We start from the raw sequence: 19338 nt of genomic DNA on the forward strand, positions 1-19338 counted from the left end.
CAACACAACACGACAGGCTTGCCACAGAGATTATCTTTACAAAGCTCTAAAATATGAACATCCGGCACTGTGTTTATTACCGGTCTATGACGGCAGGCATCATAAGATTAAACTTTAAGGAAGCACAGCTACAAATGTGAAGTGTCCCTAATAAAGTTGATACCTTACAACACTTACACCAATAGTTACAAGTTAACTTTGAGCACATGTTTGCTTAAAGGGCTGAACCTTCACTGAGTGTTAAAACTATAAAATAATCTCGACACAAGGTCATTTGGGATGAGAAAGTAGAGGCTGAAAAAAGCAAAAAACAAGGGGAATGACTCGGGAATAAACTTTTAATCCCTAAAACATCATTCATGGTACCACGAGGAAGTGTTTTTAAAAGTTGCTTTTACAACTGAACTCTTAAAAAGCAAAATTAAACACACAAAAAAGACTCAGATTTTAACAGACTCAAAGGATATAGATGTCCACGAGCGTTGGAGGACGTGGGGCTTTAATTTGTAGAATTAGGTCGGCCTTTTTTTATTAATTCAGAGTATAAGCTACAGAGAATCAATGAATGGATAGTATGTTGTGAAGCTACACTGTGCTCCTGTGACTCTAAAGCAGCGCTGCGCCTTTAAATATGTGCGCTCCTCCCTCTCCTCAGTGACAAGCCCGCAGAGCCTCTTTAACGCATCCAGTGGAAATGACAAACCAGAGGCGCACCACGGGCCAAGCATGTCCAGTAATAACAATAAGCATGGGCTTTAGCATCATCGGCTCACCCGGCTCTCACATCCCGAGAGAGTAACGAGGTTCATTTGGGCCGTTTCGTCGCTCTGCGGACGCGTCAAAGTTGGAGCGAGCTCACCGAATGGACGGTCGATGGACTGGAGTCAAACCTCCGCTTCAATCGGACTGAAGGAAGGAGGGAAAGAAACCTCTGCATGTTCAAGTTTCCTGCTCCCACCGGAGGGGCATCGCTGCGTGTGTGTTGGATGTGTGTGCGCGCGTGTGGAAGTGTGTGTTGGGTGCGTTGCGCCCTCAGGAACAGCGGCAGGAGCAGCGGTGGCGTTGGTGGTGGTGGCCGCGGGAAGGGAAGTTTAGCGCCGTGATTTTTTTTTCTTTTTTTTTCTTTTCCTTTCCTCTGTTCTGTTGTGTTGTTCTCATGTCACAGCAGGCGACGGGAGGATTAACGTTTCACTGATGAGAATTAATCACTCGTGGGGATGCTCTGTGATCGTGACTATGACGATGATGTCGAGTAAGAGCGTGGAGTGGCTGCAGGAGGAGCTGGAGTCCGGGGCCAGCTCTCTGCTGTTGCTGGACTGCAGACCCCATGAGCTGTACGAGTCCTCGCACATCGAGTCGGCCATCAACCTGGCCATCCCGGGCCTCATGCTCCGGAGACTGAAAAAGGGGAACCTCCCCATTCGCTCCATCATCCCCAACAACGAGGACAAGGAGAAATTTGTAAAGAGGTGCAAGACGGACGTGGTGGTGCTGTACGACGAGGCGACCTCGGAGCGGCAGGAGTCCGGGCTGGGAAGCTCCGTGCTTGGGCTGCTCCTGCAGAAGCTCCGGGACGACGGGTGCAAGGCTTTTTATCTAGAGGGTAAGATCAGATTGCTTTGAATCTAGAGGTTTTGTTTGGGTTGTGGTGCATTGGTGCCTTTTAATTCATAAAACTCTCACACTACTTCCTCTCAAAGTGGACTGCAGCAAATTGCTTGAATTTCGCTCTGATTTGATTAACTTAGACAGTCCCAGATGAACTGGACTAGTGTTGTTGTAGTGTCACTCACTGCAATTAATGGGAAAGAAAGCGAGTGTAAATCACACTGATTTATCAGACCTGGGATGCTGCACTTAAACGCCGCACTAAGTGAATTTGGTGTTTTGGGGGGTCGTGGCACGCCTGGAACAGATTGTCTTTTAAGGCAGATTTTATCTGGTGGAGTCACATAGCTAAGCTTGAACAAGCCACTCCTATCAGTAGCTTATAAAACATTATTGCATCGATAAAGTGTTTGTAGGGGGGATTTGAAGGGGGGTTAAAATGTGGCGCCACTTCAGATAAATCCAGCTGTTCTCATCTGTCCACACACACACACACACACACACACACACACACACACACACACACACACACACACACACACACACACACACACACACACACACACACACACACACACACACACAGTTGATGAACACTGAATGAGTTCCGCATATTAAAATAAAGTGTCACTGTTACAAAATCAGGCGGTGTGTAACAAATCGGATCCAGTGTCAGAATGAAGTAGCTGTTCGACAGATGTTTCCTGCTTCCGACCAAAATCATCGCTTTTATTTTTACTTATTTATTGATTGATTCGCAAAGCGTGGAAATTATTTAGGAAGAAGAAAAGCGTCAACAACTCCTTGTAATTTCATCGAGTGCTTTAAAAAAAGAAAGAAGAAGCAGTTTCAAATGCGGCGTGTTTTCAATTAAACGCTGCAAGTACACGCCCCGCCATATTGAGCTCCTTCAGGAAAAGACGAGCGTTTTTTTTTTTTCATGAATGAACACTGAAACCAGGACACGACGACGGACTACGAAAAATCCCACAGAAAAAAGCCGACATTGTTTTAAAAAAAAGACAGTTAATAGGCGATGAAATGAGGTGTTATAACCATAGCAGAGAGGTATTTAACCACGAGAAAATAGAAATCTTTGACGGGAGTCACGAGCCTCGAGCTGCCATTCACAAAAAGTCCGCTGAGCTGTGTAGTGTTGTAGCTGACTGTCCTGCTCAGCTTTTCTCAATGGAGCCACATCTGTCTACACTGTTCCCCCTCTCTCTCAGACTGACGTAAATACCAACTTATTATAATTTATCTGTCACGGGTGTGTGTGAAAATATGCCGTGGATCTAATAAAAGCGTTTTTACACACGTAGAATATCACGTGCAATTCAAAGTTTAATACCGCCTCTGATATCTGAAGCAACTGTAATAAAAAAAAAGAGTGAAGAGATTTTCTTCATTTGGCCAATTTTAGCACCAAATTTTTCTCAGATTATTTGGACTCAGTGTTAATTTCTTCATATCCAGGCTCATGTTAAATGACTCATACCTCCTGCCTTTGGTTATGCACAAGTTTTAAACCCCCCTCCTCTCCTCCCAGTGAAATTGCTTTCTTGGCTTTATACTAACATGTTTTGTTTTTGCTTGTTTTTCCTTTGTCTTCATCATGCTCCAGGAGGCTTCAACAAGTTCCAGTCAGAGTACCCAGAGCACTGCGAGATCAATTTGGACTGCTCCTGTCCCAGCAGCTCCCCACCAGCCTCCGTCCTCGGTCTCGGAGGGCTCCGCATCAGCTCCGACTGCTCAGATGGGGAATCGGACCGCGAGCCGGGCAGCGCCACAGAGTCGGAGGGCAGTCCGCTCCCCAACAACCAGCCAGCGTTCCCCGTCCAGATCCTGCCCTACCTTTACCTGGGCTGTGCCAAAGACTCCGCCAACCTGGATGTGCTCAGCAAGTACAATATCAAGTACATCCTGAACGTGACGCCCAACCTGCCCAACATGTTTGAACACGAAGGGGACTTCAAGTACAAACAGATTCCCATCTCCGATCACTGGAGCCAAAACCTCTCTCAGTTTTTCCCTGAGGCCATTTCTTTCATAGGTGAGTGGAGAATGCTGTGCAGTTGTCTCAGATATCCGTCAGGTTATTTTAGACAAATGTGTTTTTGGGTCAGGGCAGGGATCTGAAGAAGTTAAATTCATTATCAATCAGTGTGCTGGTTGGGCCCAATGTCTCATATTTAAGAGGCATGTTTTGTCAATCACAGTCCAAAATCCTCATATTAGATTGTATAATAAATTAGAGCCAAAAAACAAAGCACTGTATGAAAGTATGTCAATGGATGAATGTGAAAAAGAAAGAAAAAACAAAACAAAACAGGGCTTTAAGTGCTCAATTAGAGTCACAGAGTTACAAAAGTGCTATTTAAGTACTAGTCCATTTAGTGCCGTTATTATCTGCTCTTTATTAGTCACTCTCGCTGCATTTATCCAAGATTTTAATCATAAGTCGTGCATATAAATAGCTTCTTTGGAAACAGTTTAAGATGGATGTTAGCGTGGTTTTGCTAAGCCTGCATTTCACCGTGATTGATAAAACAGGAATTTAAAATCGTAGAATGAAAAGGCAACTCTGTGAATAAAACATGGAAATGGATTCTTTGAGAATGAGGTCACGCAGAAGAGTTCTCATCTCGTCCCATTTTCAGTGTTTCCCATCATTCCCGTCATTCCTTCTCACTTAATTTTTAGAGAATGAGTGAATTCCCTCGCCGATGAGTCAGTGCTAAAGTCTTCATGCATGTCTTAGATTGTCCAGACCACCGACTCTACCCCCCGCCCCTTTTGTTTTCCTTTAGAGTAATGATTCATTGTAGGTGGCAGGAAGTGAGACATATGCCAGAGCCAGAGGTCGTGGCAGATTTGGGTCACGCTGATGTTAAATGGAGCTGGCTGTAATAAGCAGGGATTACAGCAGATCTTTTTTTGTAAATAACGGGGTAATTATGGGTGAAGGAGATGCCGATATGACTTCACACTGCGCTGCTGAAAGTTGCAGTCCCTTAAATGCCTAAAATTATTGTTTGTACGTGCTTTTTCTTTTGTGAAAGCAAGAATGCAGATGGGGAGGGAGTTGAAGTTTCTTGCATAAATGAAAATCCTTACGTTACTGCACATGCAAAGAACGAGTAAAGTGACGTAATCAGTTAAAGCCCGTTACTTATTCGACTTCCGAGGCTTCTCGAGTTGGTTTTTGACTCGTCGGGCAAGGATTTCTGCCCCTGTCTTCGTTGCGGAAAGCGAGCGTACATCACATATAAATTTAATTTTGCATCGCCTTGGCAGCCTGAGCTCATGAGCCGACTGACCCCAATCCTACAACAAGAGACGTTGGCAGCGAGAGATGAAAGAGAGAGGGAGAAAAGAAAGGAAGGAACGGAGCACTTAACTCTCACTCTAATGGCCTGTAGAGATGCGAGTGCAAGGGCTCGAAACTGATAGGTGGATGGATGTAACCAGTTAATAATGTAAGATGCTTTTTCTGTTCAGGTTTTCCTACAGACCGAGAGCTAGAAAGCAGAATGAAAAATTACACTTTGCCGTCAGCGACAGAGGTCACTCTGGATTGAAAATATAATAATCGCAATGAGGCACTTCTGATTTTTCATTCTGGTTGTTCTAGGCTCACATCTACAGCTCATTTAGACCGACCACATAATCTAGCATGTGGTCACTTGCTGTAGGAGTAAATCAGAGTACCGGGGGAAAACCACAGGGTGAATATGCGAGAAGTTAAGTCACGGCAGCGTTAAATGATAAAAGCCAGTCTCGTTTGCAAATGTTGGTCATTTAATGACTTAAAAGTACCTCAGAAAGTAACTCAGTTTTCATGATAGCCACAGATTACTGTTTGTCAGTTCTCGCTATGACCACGTGATGTTATTCAAAAGTTTCTCTGCAAATTAAAGCACTGTGGGGCCACTTCCACTGCAGTATGACCCAGTATCAGGCAGGTTTTTGTTACTTGCTGATCTAGTAGAAATAGTGCCAGCTGAGCATTTGAACCTTCTCAAGTCCCGGAGCTCTCCAGTTAGCGAAAGCCTGTCTGAGGTACACTTGCTTCACTCTTTTGCCTTCTTTTCATCCTCAGGCGACGAGCTCTTTGGAAAGTCTGCGTTATAATATATAGAGAAAAACTTTTCCTTCTGATTCATTGATCTTTTTAATTCCCAGTGTTGAGAATGAAACACGGTCAGTAGTCATGTCTCTCATTCATGTTCTCATCTCCTTGTTCCCTCCTTCCTCCTCAGACGAGGCGCGCTCCAAAAAGTGTGGCATACTGGTCCACTGCCTGGCCGGGATCAGCCGCTCCGTCACCGTCACCGTGGCTTACCTGATGCAGAAGCTCAACCTGTCGCTCAATGACGCCTACGACTTTGTGAAGCGGAAAAAGTCAAACATTTCCCCGAACTTCAACTTCATGGGCCAGCTCCTTGACTTTGAGCGGACGCTAGGTCTCAACAGCCCCTGTGACAACCACTCGAACTCGCCGACGCACGACCAGCTCTTCTTCACCACCCCGACCAATCACAACGTGTTTCAACTGGACACCCTAGAATCCACATGAAAATGAGAGTCTCAGTTTCATGTGGATTGCCCCCATTGCAACTTACGAGGATTTGGGGTGGGGGGCATGGTGGTATGGTTACCATGTCTGCAAGTGGCTGCACTGCAGGAGAGCAGAGTTTTAATGAATGTTTTAGCCTCTTGAGGCTCGTTGTCCGAGATCCTGACCATGGAGCAGCGTTGACGTGTCAGGAGGAGTCATGGATGCCACGTTAAAGGGTTTTGGGGGGTTTTTCAACCCAGAGAAGGATGCTGTGGGTTAACAAAGCTGTTCTCCCTTAACAGCTTGTAAACGAAGAATGAGGGAGGTTTAACTTGACTGAGAAACTAAATGATTGCAGCAGGACAGAAAGCTTAATACAAAGATAGGAACACGGAAAATCTTTAGCGCTTGATTTATAAGATGACTGCATCCTCCTTGTCTCGGCTCTCGAGCCGAGGTGACTGGTGCCAAGTGGAAAAGCTGGGATTTACTCATAGGAAATCTCACTCTACTGAATGTAGAGTTTTTAAAAACCAAGGAATTAACTCTCACACACACACACACGATATAAACACAGTATGTATGTTTGTACTGTATGTATGTTAACGTACATAGCAGAAAATGTATGGGCAGTCCTTAACAAATTCAGTATGTCTATATGCATTTTTGTATATTTTCTATGTACATTTACGCACAGATCTATACCTTATATATAAATATATTTATCTCAAGCCATATAAATAATGGCTTAAGAGATTGTAAAATTAAAGTGGAATGGGTTTTTAGATGGTCTTTTTTTTTTAAGTTTTGTTTTTTCTTTAGGTTTATGACCTAATGCAGTTTGCACAGTGGTGTAGCCATTGACTTTGTTGGCCTGTGCTGGAAGCAGTCAGATAAAGAGACATTCAGAGAAGAGGAGCGGAGAGGTCAGTCCCAGGCTGCGACGAGTCCTGACAGCTGCACGGCTCAGCGGGGAGGGAGCAAAAACTGGGCCCTGAGCAGAGGAGCAGGGATAGGGGTTAAAACAAGCAGCAGGCTGGAAGTAGGAATTGATTCACGGCTGGAGATGGGAGAAATTACTCCTGCGTGTTTGACACTTGGCCAACTGTTTTCGAGCGCATTTCCCAGTTCCTTCTTCCTTCCCTATATGACTGTTCATCCAGTTGTTTCAGTCAGCTGTTCTGAAGATTTTAATCATTTGTTTCGTTTCGGTCAAAAAGTCAGTTTCGGTCAAAGTTCCTCAGTTATTGATTTCATCAACACAGTTGTTCCACCAGCACGTTTTGCCAAAAAGGGTTACTCGGTTAGAGGTTACGGATCAGGGACAGGAAGTCAGTATTAACATTTCTGGGTCACTGAGGTACTTTTTGGGCAGATCAAATGTATAACCTGCACCCCAAAGTTTTGTTGGCCTATGTTAGCTTCTTGTGTGTTTCAGGACCGAGGGTGGGGGGTCGGGTCGGGGCTTTACTTTGGTCTTTGTGTTTGGATTCTGGTCTGGTTGACTGGGACTGGCTTCCGCTAGACTTCACTTACTTCAGCAGTTTCACGTCCCTTAACAGCGTTGGAGGAAATTGAGAGGAAAGGTCTTTCTAAAAACTAAAAAAAGAAGGGATCACTCGTTTTGTCAAAGAAAGCTTTGTCTGAGTTGATTCACCCTTAAGCCTTGGGTATATTATTATATGAAAGCTATATTAAACACAAATGAATATTAAACAGATCTTTATTATTTTGTATACCAGAGCATGCTGTGGTGCCGTATGCTCTCTAACAGTAGACTCAACCACAGGCTGGACGTTACTTTACCAGGTGGAAAGACAAATAATGAGGACCGTTTTATTTAACTGCTGTTGCTGCTGAACGCAGTGGCACACAGCATGTAGTCAAAGCGTTTTCTGAGACAGCGTCCACATCTGTAGCGCTTCAGCAAACCCGCAGTGATTTTTGAGAAAGACTCCAAACAACACCACGCTAACTGGACTTCTAGGTACACTGGGCCTCATGAAAGAACATTTTCTTCTTCGTCTTCTTCGTGCGCGGACGTGTTATAATTGCACAGCTGAGCCTTGTGAACACCACCTGTTAATCAGAAAGTCTGCTCCTTAAAGTTGAAACCCCCAAAGTTTACTTTGGGGGTTTCATGCTCAAAAATGTTCCTAGCAGAGGGTCACGCTGCGGAGATTAAAGTCTTGCTGCCGGAAATCAGCAGACAAAAAAACAACAAATATAGCAATGTCCGTAATTACAATCCCTGAGAAAAAAGAAGAGAAATAACCTGCTATTTGCAGCTGTAATCAGAGAGCTGTATGCTCCCAAAAAAACAAAAACACCCTGCTAAAGCAAAGCAGTCCAGGTGGTGTTCTGTGCCAGGTGTAGCAGGGGATATGTTTAGCTCGACAGGGACCAGTATAAAGATGCTGAGGCAGCTGTTGTTAGGAAACAGTGACCCCAAAAAGCTGGAGGTCATGTTCACTGCTTGCTCATGTATTGAACAGAAGTCTGATTTTACAAAATTGGAAATGTTGTGAAACCTCACAACCTGCAAACAGGTTGTTTTTCATATACTAGTGAATATGAAAAGATGAATACCGTGGAGATATGTGTCCAGCTTTAGGGCTAAGTGGTAGATGCTGAGGTTTGCTATCGATAGAGCACGCTGTCGGGTTAGAGTTAGAGATCTCCTCATACAAGGCGGTTTTTGCACGAGGTCCAGTGTTCACAGCAAACTGCGTATTCAAAGTCGGGATGTGGACGTTTGTCTAAACAGAAACCACGAACGGTGTTTTCTGCGAGCACAGCAGGGGAATCTGAAGAGGGTTGGTTTTAGCTGGCCTTATATAATCTTTCTAACTTGTTTCTAATGCTGACTGTTCAATACTCTTTGTATCTCACTTTGGAAAAAAGAATTGTGTGGAAAGAAGAAGAAAAGGTTTGTTATCTGTTATTGGAATAAGAGCACGGTAATAACAGAGTACAAGCTGTCTTTTTGCCGTAACGGGTCACACGAGGTCCTCTTTGTTACTCTGCAATATATCAAAACACCTTTTTTTGCAGTATTTTGTAGATCCAAGACCTCAACATTTTTAAATTCTCTTCTTTTTGTACTATATCTATTCTATATAATTCCACAAGATCCAGCTCGATTTATGGCTTATGGACTGAAGTAACATTTCTCCTGGGGTGTACAAAATATAGGGCCAGTGTGTCCAGTACAAACCTGAAAGACTTGCAGATTTAAAGACACACACACACACATACACAGACTGCTCCACACAGACAGAGCTGTGGTTCAGCATGCCAGTTATGTTTCACAATAGGCCCTTACGCCAACCTGGCTTGAATAATTACAGTGATTAAGGTGTTTTTCCTTCTTGGTTTTGATATAATGTGCTCTATGCTATTCCTGTGGCCTTTCAATATGAATATACTTTATATATATATATGAGTTTATATGCAAAAGTTCCTCTCCTGGTATAGCATCAGAGATGAGAATACTACCACCATGCTTGAATGGACTTTCCTTGTCTGGAGTCATATCCCACATAGAATAGGAAAAACACAGAGGACTTGATCACTTGCACCCTGGGATTGAAATATATTTCAGAACAGAGCTTTTCTATTTAAAAAGAAACAATTGACTTCAAGCTGCTTTCTTGTGATTTTTTTCTTTCTTTCTTTCGCGTGCGTGCGTGTGTCTTTGTAACAATGAAAGAGAAATTAAGTGTTTTTCTCTGTTTGTAAATTTGCCAGATCACGGGAACGGCCGTTTCTGTGTCCTTAAACTTGTAGCTACATCTTGGTGAAATTGTGCTCTGGAGAGAAAGGTGTGAATGAGCGAGAGGAGGCGAGGAGCGAGGCGTGAAATACAAAGCGAAAGAAAAAGTGAATGATTTAAAAATGTTACCTCAATGAGGAAATTTTCAGGGATTTTTTTGACAATGCATCTTGCATCGTGTTACAGCTTCAAAGTCACGTTGAATAGCTGTTTTGTATTGTGCTGTAAACAGTTTTTGTTTTGTTTTTTTAAAAAAGATGCAATCTGTCTGTGTATAAAAAGAAGGGGCGTGTTAACTGGGGCAGTTTCACCTTTCTGTCAGTATATTGAATCAACACAAGACATGTTTATACCGCAAATAAATATTGAAATATTTTTTTTCTTTAACATGTTTCCTCTTTATTTCTGATCATCAAAAGTATATTAGAAATGACCTGTGAGTTACAGTGAATGAAGAACTAGGTCTATTTATTGTTCGCTTACACGGAACGTGTTGGTTTATTTTTGCACTAAGAAATTACTGATTACTGTTAGTAACTGGTTTAAATCTGAAGATTAAGACTTTTACCTTATACTCTACACCCTATCCGGTCGTTAAGTCTGACGTCACTGGCCGTGTCTGGGCCTAAACTCCGCTGCAGGTCCATATATCAAACGATCACTATGGCATTACTGAGAGTTGAAAAACTGTCTAAAGTCTTTCATCTTTAATAAAATGATCAGCGTTCTGCTCTACCAGGTGAAACAATTGAGTTTAACATCCAGGCATCCATGAAAACGGAATTTATGACATTTAATGGAGTTAGAAGTTAGCAGGAAGTTAGCTCGCTAGCTTCTATCTAAATACAATATAGCATGTCCTGACTGCGGGGTTTTGTAAACAAATTAAAACGTACAGCTCTGTTATCACTTCCAACATAAATGAAGACAGAAAACTAAACAGCAGTGACGTTTGTAGGGTTACTGAAGTTTGGCTAGCTGGTATATAATGATGTGCTACGTGACCGCTAGCGACACAGCTATGTTAGCATAATATAAACAAGCTAACTTTTTTTCCACTCGATAAAAGTTAACGTGAGTGTTCTCGGTGGTCAGGAACAAATGTAATCGCATGGCAGGATGCTGTAAAAGGACCAAACTTCAGCCAGGAGAACAACTGAGATAATCCATCCACAATACGAGGTTAGTCATTCATATACTGCTGCATGGGCTGGGCTGTAGTTACATCCTAAGGTTTTAAAAACTGAGCTTAAATAAATGATTAGCGGTAATAAAAGCCGAGGGAGCTCAACAGTGATCACTGACTGTTTTAGGAACTTTTTGAGATTAAATAGAAGAAAATACAAAACATTAAACATGTTAACAACACAAAAGCCATATTAAACGCACACTACTTTAGGCCCGGAAGTAGGATTCGTCACGTCATCACTTAACGGCCGAATACCTTATAAATTCAAATTCAAATTTTATTTGTCACATACACAGTCATACACAGTACGATATGCAGTGAAATGCTTAGACAACTGCTCCTGACCTAAAATAAAAGACTATGAATAGGATAGGAAATAAATATGAAAATTAAAATAAAGGGTAAATTTAACTAGGAAAGAATAAAATAAAATATAAAAATTAAAGTTAAAAATAAAATAACTGTACAACAAAATACATATATTACATATAAACTATATGTAATTTATAGAGACTGAACCTAATGTTTACATTTTAAAGGTTCAGTATCTAAATTACACAAATTAAATTAATCAGAAAATCATTTGAAACTGATATAAAGCCTATATTCATCATGAAAAAGACAAAAACTTTCTGACGTTTTTCATGATGGATTGATAAATAGTCAAAGAATAACATATAAATAGTTTGTTTATCCCAGAATTAGCAAAATTCCTGTGTTAAAGCAACCTGTAACAAATTAACTAAACTAAAATAGCTCAGTAAAATCTAATATTTAAAGTAAGTAAAAGCAGTTGAACCAAGAATTTTTCCTTTTTTTATAACGCAAAACATGGGAATGACCTTTATCAACTTGTCGTGATAACAGACAGAGTAAGGGTTTAAGGATTTTGAGGTCGAGTCGGATGACCAAGGGGTGATGACTGGTTCACAAAAGGTGACAAGCAATAAATGTTATTGTGCTTTGTTGGCAAAAGTGGTTAATACTTCCAATTTAGGGAACAGGAAAAGATTCATGTTAAAAGGTCAGCACTGTTCGAAGAATTCAAGATGAATGAGTTTTAAACCAAAGGTTTTTTGTTTGCTTTTTCATTTTTTAACAGCTATAAACCGCCAGTGATGAAATATTTCAACAGTCAGTGTTTTTAATCGTGCATTAGTGTTAAAAACAATTTGTCTTGAATGATTAGGGATTCATTAGTGAGCTTCGAAACAGCACTCTGGTAGGGCTTCCCAAATCACTACAACCAGTTTTCACTTTTGGGATGACAAATGCTACTCACATTCGTCTGAATCAAGATGTTTGATTTAAAACGAGACCGCAGCAACTGTTTGTTGTTTTTCTGTTTGTTGTTTTTAGTTTTGCTTTGCATAAGACTTCCCCTCATCTTCTTCCACAATTACGCAGACACACACAGACACACACGTACACAGACAAACAGGTTTGTGTTGTTCTTGTTGTTTCTTTGTGGTGGTTTTGGAGGTTTCCAGAAGCTGCGTATCCAGTTGCTTAACTGAAACTCTGCCACTTCCTTTTCCAAACACCGCTGTGTGTTTTATGTGCTGTAAAAATGAAATGTGTCTGCGTTTAACAAGAAAGACGAGAAACACTGAAGCCACTTCAACCACTTGAACAGTGTCTAGAGAAGGGATGTCAAACTCATTTTACACAATCGGCCACATACAGCCCACGTTGATCTTAAATGTTTTTTAGGGTTTTTTTGTTTTTTTTTACCATGGACTTGTTAGTATCTGAAAAACAGTAACTTTCTGGTCATTTGATTTTCTTTATCTGTTAGTTATATTCTTATATGTAGTATGAAGGGCAATGGGGGTGGGGAGTCTTTATTAACAGGAAAAGCTATAAAACCTATGAAACAGTACAGTTACATGCAGTTAAGAATTCACAAACTGTGCACTCCTTCACATTTTCTATAGCTTTCCGTTGGGCTGGATTATAGTCTTGGGTAGGCCAGTTCTGGCTCCCAGGCGTTATGTTTGACTCCCGCTGGTCTAGAGTGAAATACCACATATCTGTAAATAGGAACATTGCCTATTGTACTCATCAATATTTCTGTTTTTCTTGTGTTTTATGTGGCTTTTTAAAATACTAGATAATATTAGTCCCCATAATAATCCTGTATACCGCAAGCAGAAAGAGTCTACATTGCTTTATCAGCTGTGTATGCACATGATCCCACATAACCTTTCTTCTCTTCTCAATCAGCATATAATAATGGCACATGCGCACACGAAAGCAGGACAGAGAAAAAGGAAGCGAGAAGAAGGGTTGGTCAATAAAAGTGCTTCTCCAAGACAGCGCTGTGAGTCGAGCTGAGCCGGCTATAAATATCTTCCTCTTTTTCCTCCCCGTCTCCTCTAGCACAGTCTTCGCTTCGCCTTCCTCCTTCCACTGTAGCTCTTTAACGGCAGTGGAAATCACTGAAAAAAATGACAAAGTGAGCCATTCACCTCATGGTAATTCAGACAGGATATTACAGTGACAGAGGGAAGTGAAATAACGGAAATTAAGGCCCATGTTTGAAGAGAATGGAGCGAATGATCGACACTGCTGACTGATTACCCTCTGGTTTCCTGGCAACGCCATGACAGGGTTTCCTGCATGAACATGATCACCAGGATAGTCTGAGTAACAGGAAATATTCCCCACTCTGATTTGAAGTAATTAAAGCTGAGAGTTTATCATAAACTTGAACGGTTAAAGGAATTAATCAGCAGCTCGGTGCCGTTTCCTGTCCTATCCTTTCTACTGAAGCACTCCCGTGAGTTGAAAACATGTTCACATGGCTCACAATGAAGGCACTTCAGAATGGCTTCCAAATATACACATTTAAACAAACAGGTAGGTTTTGTCTCTGATGAGTTCATATTTTATAACTAAAATCCTCTGGTGCAGATCAGGTTACAGTTTCAATATTTTCTGTAAATAAATAAATCAATAAACGATTGTTCCAATCATTCACACCCACAGTCAGCAACTTTAAAGTGAAGCCAGTGTGGAAGTGGCAAAACTTCCTTTCCTGCATTAAAAGCTCTGAACTAGTGGAGGCTGTAGCACAGGAGGCAAAGCAGGTCATCTACTAATCGAGAGTTTGACGGTTCAGTTTCTGGCTTTGTAAAGCTAATCCACCTCATTTGCTCTCCAATATGTTCACTGGAGTGAAAAAGTGTGTGATTGTTAGATAGAAAAAAGTGCAGTGGGTGGGTGGGTGGGTGTTATAAAGTGCTTTGAGTGCTCAAGTACAGTCGAAGTGTTGTGTTTACAGCCTTGTACAAGAAATGTTTTAGTCTTAGTTCTCTACTACACAACAACTATGTGCTTTTTAATGTTGCTCATGTATTTAAAGCTTTATTTGGGTTAAAAGTTATTTGTGGTTAAAGGTGTGTCTGCTTTGAGTGAAAGAGAGGTTTTTAATACCCCCATGACCCACCCACTGTTATATATCGTGTCCAAAGATTTTAAACGATAGTTGATGCCCCATTCTGCCTTTTGAGCCACAGCCACCCATGTGACCGTCATCATCACCTCAGGTAATTTAAATTAGATAATTTCGACCTACATTATCTACGATGTTGCTGCTGTTTGAAGCATTTTCTAAACTTACAAGAAGGCAAATCTAAAACGCATATTGAACGTTTGCTGCCCTTTAACCTGCCAGCTTACTAGTAAAACGTCAGATGATGTGGAATTGCACAAACAGTTCAACTTATAACATCTGATGCACTCGCTGCTGCTAGTGCGTGAGTGTGAGGTGTGCTAGCTGGCTCAAGCATACTTTATCCAGGCATCTCCCTCAGCTAAACCATGCAGCAGCACATTTTCAGGAGTAAACGTGTTTAAAGCAGATCGTAACTCTGCTATATGGGAGAAAGGAACATTTTGAAAAATATTCCCATCTGAGTCTCCAGCAAGGTGGTCTGCAGTTGTCTGAAGTTCATGTATTAAAAACACCAACATACAGATTCCCTTTGTTAGCCACTTTAGCTAGGTACCTTAGCTGTCCACCCTCTAATCCAAATGTGGCCACTTTTAGCTCAACCTCTCCTCCCCCAGAATGGTCATATAAGGCTGAAATCAATCCTTTTAAACAGTTATCTACAAACCAAGAGTTGATGTCACAGTAACAAAGTCAAACATTTTTTATCTAACACCAACACTGTATTAGCCTGGCAAGCTAGCAACCAATAATAGTTGAAATGATGTAAAAACAAACAAACAAACAAACAGAAGAAACACAGCACACAGCCAAGCCGTGGTAGTCTTGGATTTCAAATATGGCAATACAGTCAAAGTCAGTACACAGATTTAACACAATAACAGCCATTTTACAGGTTTCAGGGAGTACTACCACATATGAAAATAGTTACATAGGCTTTTGTGGCTCGTGAGGGAACAGCGTAAAATCTGATGAATTACCTCAAGTGATGTTGCTTAAGTCTGTGTTGACTGCGAGACTGAGAATAAAAATAAAACTTCTGGTGGTTTGAGTTAAAAAGAAACGAGTAAAGCAGACCTTCACAACCTTAGCGTTTGTGAACATTAAAGAATCCCGGCAATGGGGATTATGCAGACTTTCAAGCTTCCTACTATGAGTCCAACAGTGGTACAGGCCTTAAAAAACAAAAAGTTAACACAAATACCCCTGCTGAAAGTGGCACTGCATCAGCCATCATTTACGACTTCAGGAATGCAGATGATTATCACCAGGTGTTCGCCAGACATGATGAGTAAAAGTGAGTAAAGGGTCACAGCAGAAAGATTTTCCATTTCCAAACGTTCTCTCCTGCAGGTGCCAACATGCCCTGGACAAGAATGCCCTAAACAACTCAAAGTGTCATGTGACATGCCTGTGTGAGGCGTCTCAACTCCTACTTTCGTATTCATTATTAAGCATCACAGTGTCTCTATCATTTTCAATGAATATATAAAAAAGGCCCAAATTTAATATAAAATTTGAATGTTCCCAATGTGATACTCTGTTGTTACACTCTCCTGATTGCAGCGCAGACCTATTTTAATAATGGCCCTGCTTCCATCTTTTAATGGGACTCTTCTGTGCTCGACTAACAGAGCTGAGACACTCACAAATAAATTATGTCTGCTACGGTCATCACAGTGACAAACGGAGGAGTTCAGGTCTTGAGACTTTTATGAAAGCACCTCTATCGCTGGTTCCTTTAATGGGCTCAAATAATTGCAGTAAATACCTGCTATGACTGCTGCTGCTACACTACTTAGGCGAGCACAGTCCTCCCACCATGAGTGGTACTGTACTGATGCAATGTACACTCTCAGCTGTCTTCGCAGTTATATAAAGAACCAGAGCAGCAGTCTCTCCGGCAACGCACCATTTCAAGAGTACAATGAGAGGGGATTTGGGAGGGAACGGAAGCAGAGGGAGGAAAAAAGGAGGGAGAGATGTTCATGTTTCATCAGCTGAGGCCTGCATACCTGTAAAATGGAAAAATTTTAAAACCACCTGGAAATCAGAGAGACAAATGTTTTCGCCACATACTTATGTACTTTTTAAATCTGTGTACCAAGCTCCAGTGTTTACTCATCACTCATGTGAATGAGTTTTCATATTGCAGTGAAAACTCTCCTCGACCCCACATAAAGGCTGTATATACAGGGCACCTTCTGCAAAACTTTTTCTGGTCATTGTCACGACATATTAAAGAGATATAACATCTGGAGTTGATGCGAATCCTTCCACACAGAATCTTGACTGCTATGAGTACACCATATGACTGCTCTTATGTAACTATGCTTGTCTGTGTGAAAGGACTTGTGCAGCCAGAGCAATGACAGTATGGAAGTATTCGAGTTGAGACGTTTCCGCGCTCTAACATCGTCTGCCATAGTCAACCTAAATAGATCTCACTGACAAGAGTAGTACTCTCAATCAAATTTTGAATCATAGAAAATGTGGCAGATTTGCTATCACATCCTGAGCTGTGCCAGCTCAGACTACAGCTACAGACACAGACCAAGAAAAGCTACTTTTTGGGTGAGAAAAATTGTATCTGAGTGTACCCGATTGTATCCAATTGCCAGGGGGTAAACTTGTTAAATTCATGTCTGCCTCGGGACTGTGAAAAATAGTTAGATATCTACTGTATCGCTTGCTCATAGGGGATCATACGCCTTGAGACAACTGTTGTTGTGATTTTTTGCTATATAAATAAAATTAAACTGAATTAAGTATCTTTCAATCATTAATATTTGTTAAAGACACAAGCATGCTGACGTTTGCCATCACCAGCATTAAAAATGCTTACCATGCTTGTAAGTTTATCCGAGCATGCTCACAATTCTTAAGTAAGAAATCAAATTTTGAATTTCAGCGAAACTTGTTGAAGATACTCACAGAGATTTTCTTCATACTGTACAGTATTGTGCAAAAGTCTTGTGCCACCCATCATTTCTGTATATTTTTGCTTCCAGGGAAACAGACTTTTCTTGTCATTTTTATAAAAAGTGTTGAGGAATTGTTTTCTTTGAACATTGGCTGCTTTATCTCTCATTTTCAGTCCACTCCTAGTACCTGACTATTTTCAGGAGAATTCTTTTCTTTGTAAGCCACCATGAATCATTCAAGCATCAACACAGAACCTAACTAAAGGGATGCACCAGTGTTGTGTCTACACATAACAGACAACTTACCAAAGAGCCACTTTTTAAGTTGTAACTTTGCCACTTTCTTCCTAGCAGCCTGAAACATATAATTTGTTGCCATTTATTCAGCTGATCTATAAATAATGCCAAACAACTTGGCTTGTCTTGGCGCTATCATGATTTGGGAATGCATCTCAGCCAGTGGTGTCGGGGAGTTTTCACCATGACAATGGTGCAGTGACAAAATACCTGGATAGAAAAACACGAAATGTAGCACTTTCAATCATAGATTGACCTCCTCATAGCTCGGACCTCAGCATCTAAAGAAGAACTTTGGATGCCCTTCATGAAACCTGGAGGACTGTTGTATAAAGTCTATATTAGCAAATATAGACTTTAAAGATCATTAGAAATGGATACAAAAGATTTTGTGCATTACTCTATATGATATACATTAAAGAACATATTATGAATCCAATTTAGTCTTGAATTAAAGGCCAACTTTATGAGTGTGATCCAAAGAAAGCTGTATGCCCCCCTCAACATCAGTGGGACTTGGTTACGACTTGTTTTACAGCTGAAGAATACACACTTCATCACCCCACCTGTCAGCTGCTGAAGGCGGACGAGGCGCATGTGTGAACTAAGTTTGAACACCACTAATTAGCCAAACATAGTGACTGCTGCCACCAAACAAAAAACTCAGAATAGATGTTACACTGGGAATAAATCCATACGTAAGTTGCGTGGAGGAGTCAAATTTGATTAAATACTTGGAGACTGGCATCAAAGTGCCCTAAGCAACGATCTTCCTAAGTAAACCTGTAAGTGTGCTCATCTGATGTCAGTATGTGTGCATGCAGCCACCTGTGCCTATGTGAATGTTTGACTATGACCCCGTCCTTGGTGAGCAAACATTCAGTCTGTTCTTATTTGTTTGCCCCTGATGGCATTGCCTAAGTGGCCACTGTAGTATTTGCTTAATGGAGGTCAGTGATGATGGTAGATGATAGGAAATACATTTATGGTCAATTTTATAAACACTAAGATGAGTTTTTGGAAGCAGCTAGTTAACTTTACCCCTGCATTATTTGGTTATTACAACTAAATATTTTAGCTACAATCATCATCCGTTCAAATGTTTAGTCATTACTGATAAAATGAGGTGAAACGTGTTACTTTACATGGCTGTTTGTTCATTTAGACTTTCAGGTCCTTCTCTTTTAACTTTTACAAACAACTAGCAGTCTTTCTTTCTTTCTTTCTTTCTTTCTTTCTTTCTTTCTTTCTTTCTTTCTTTCTTTCTTTCTTTCTTTCTTTCTTTCTTTCTTTCTTTCTTTCTCCAATCTTGCCACAGGGGTGAGGGTCAGGTGCTAGACAGGTTAACAAAGTACAGCACACATCAGCTCCTAAGTTAAAGAATAACAGCAGGTGATTGCTGTACTACGTGACCACAGTCCAGGCTCCACAAGCTCTGTCTTGGCAAACACAAATGAGTGTTTTAGGCGAGCAATTACAAGAACAATTAAACATGTAGTACGTGTGCGTGCATACAAATTTAGACTC

General features: G+C 41.1%; 1 protein-coding gene across 1 annotated transcript; it reads left to right on the forward strand.

Annotated features, from left to right (window-relative positions):
* The first annotated feature begins 1194 nt into the window (after positions 1-1194).
* On the forward strand, positions 1195-10331 carry dusp7 (dual specificity phosphatase 7). Its single transcript, XM_085456876.1, has 3 exons — positions 1195-1603; positions 3233-3661; positions 5871-10331. Exons 1-3 carry the CDS (start codon positions 1195-1197, stop codon positions 6185-6187), a joined length of 1155 nt encoding a protein of 384 aa, XP_085313002.1. The 3' UTR covers positions 6188-10331.
* The last annotated feature ends 9007 nt before the right edge of the window (positions 10332-19338 follow it).

This window comes from Copadichromis virginalis, linkage group LG5, assembly GCF_057382275.1.
Source record: "Copadichromis virginalis isolate Kocher_CV1m ecotype Utaka linkage group LG5, C_Virginalis_male_GT1.1, whole genome shotgun sequence".
In the NCBI taxonomy this organism is placed as follows: domain Eukaryota; kingdom Metazoa; phylum Chordata; class Actinopteri; order Cichliformes; family Cichlidae; genus Copadichromis; species Copadichromis virginalis.

What these genes read in the sequence shown, in the direction of transcription:
- dusp7 (XM_085456876.1), top strand. Translation starts at nt 1,195, where the DNA reads ATGAGAATTAATCACTCGTGGGGATGCTCTGTGATCGTGACTATGACG. An exon ending in CAAGGCTTTTTATCTAGAGG is followed by an intron (nt 1,604 to 3,232) that starts GTAAGATCAGAT and finishes ATCATGCTCCAG; the next exon opens with GAGGCTTCAACAAGTTCCAG. An exon ending in TGAGGCCATTTCTTTCATAG is followed by an intron (nt 3,662 to 5,870) that starts GTGAGTGGAGAA and finishes CTTCCTCCTCAG; the next exon opens with ACGAGGCGCGCTCCAAAAAG.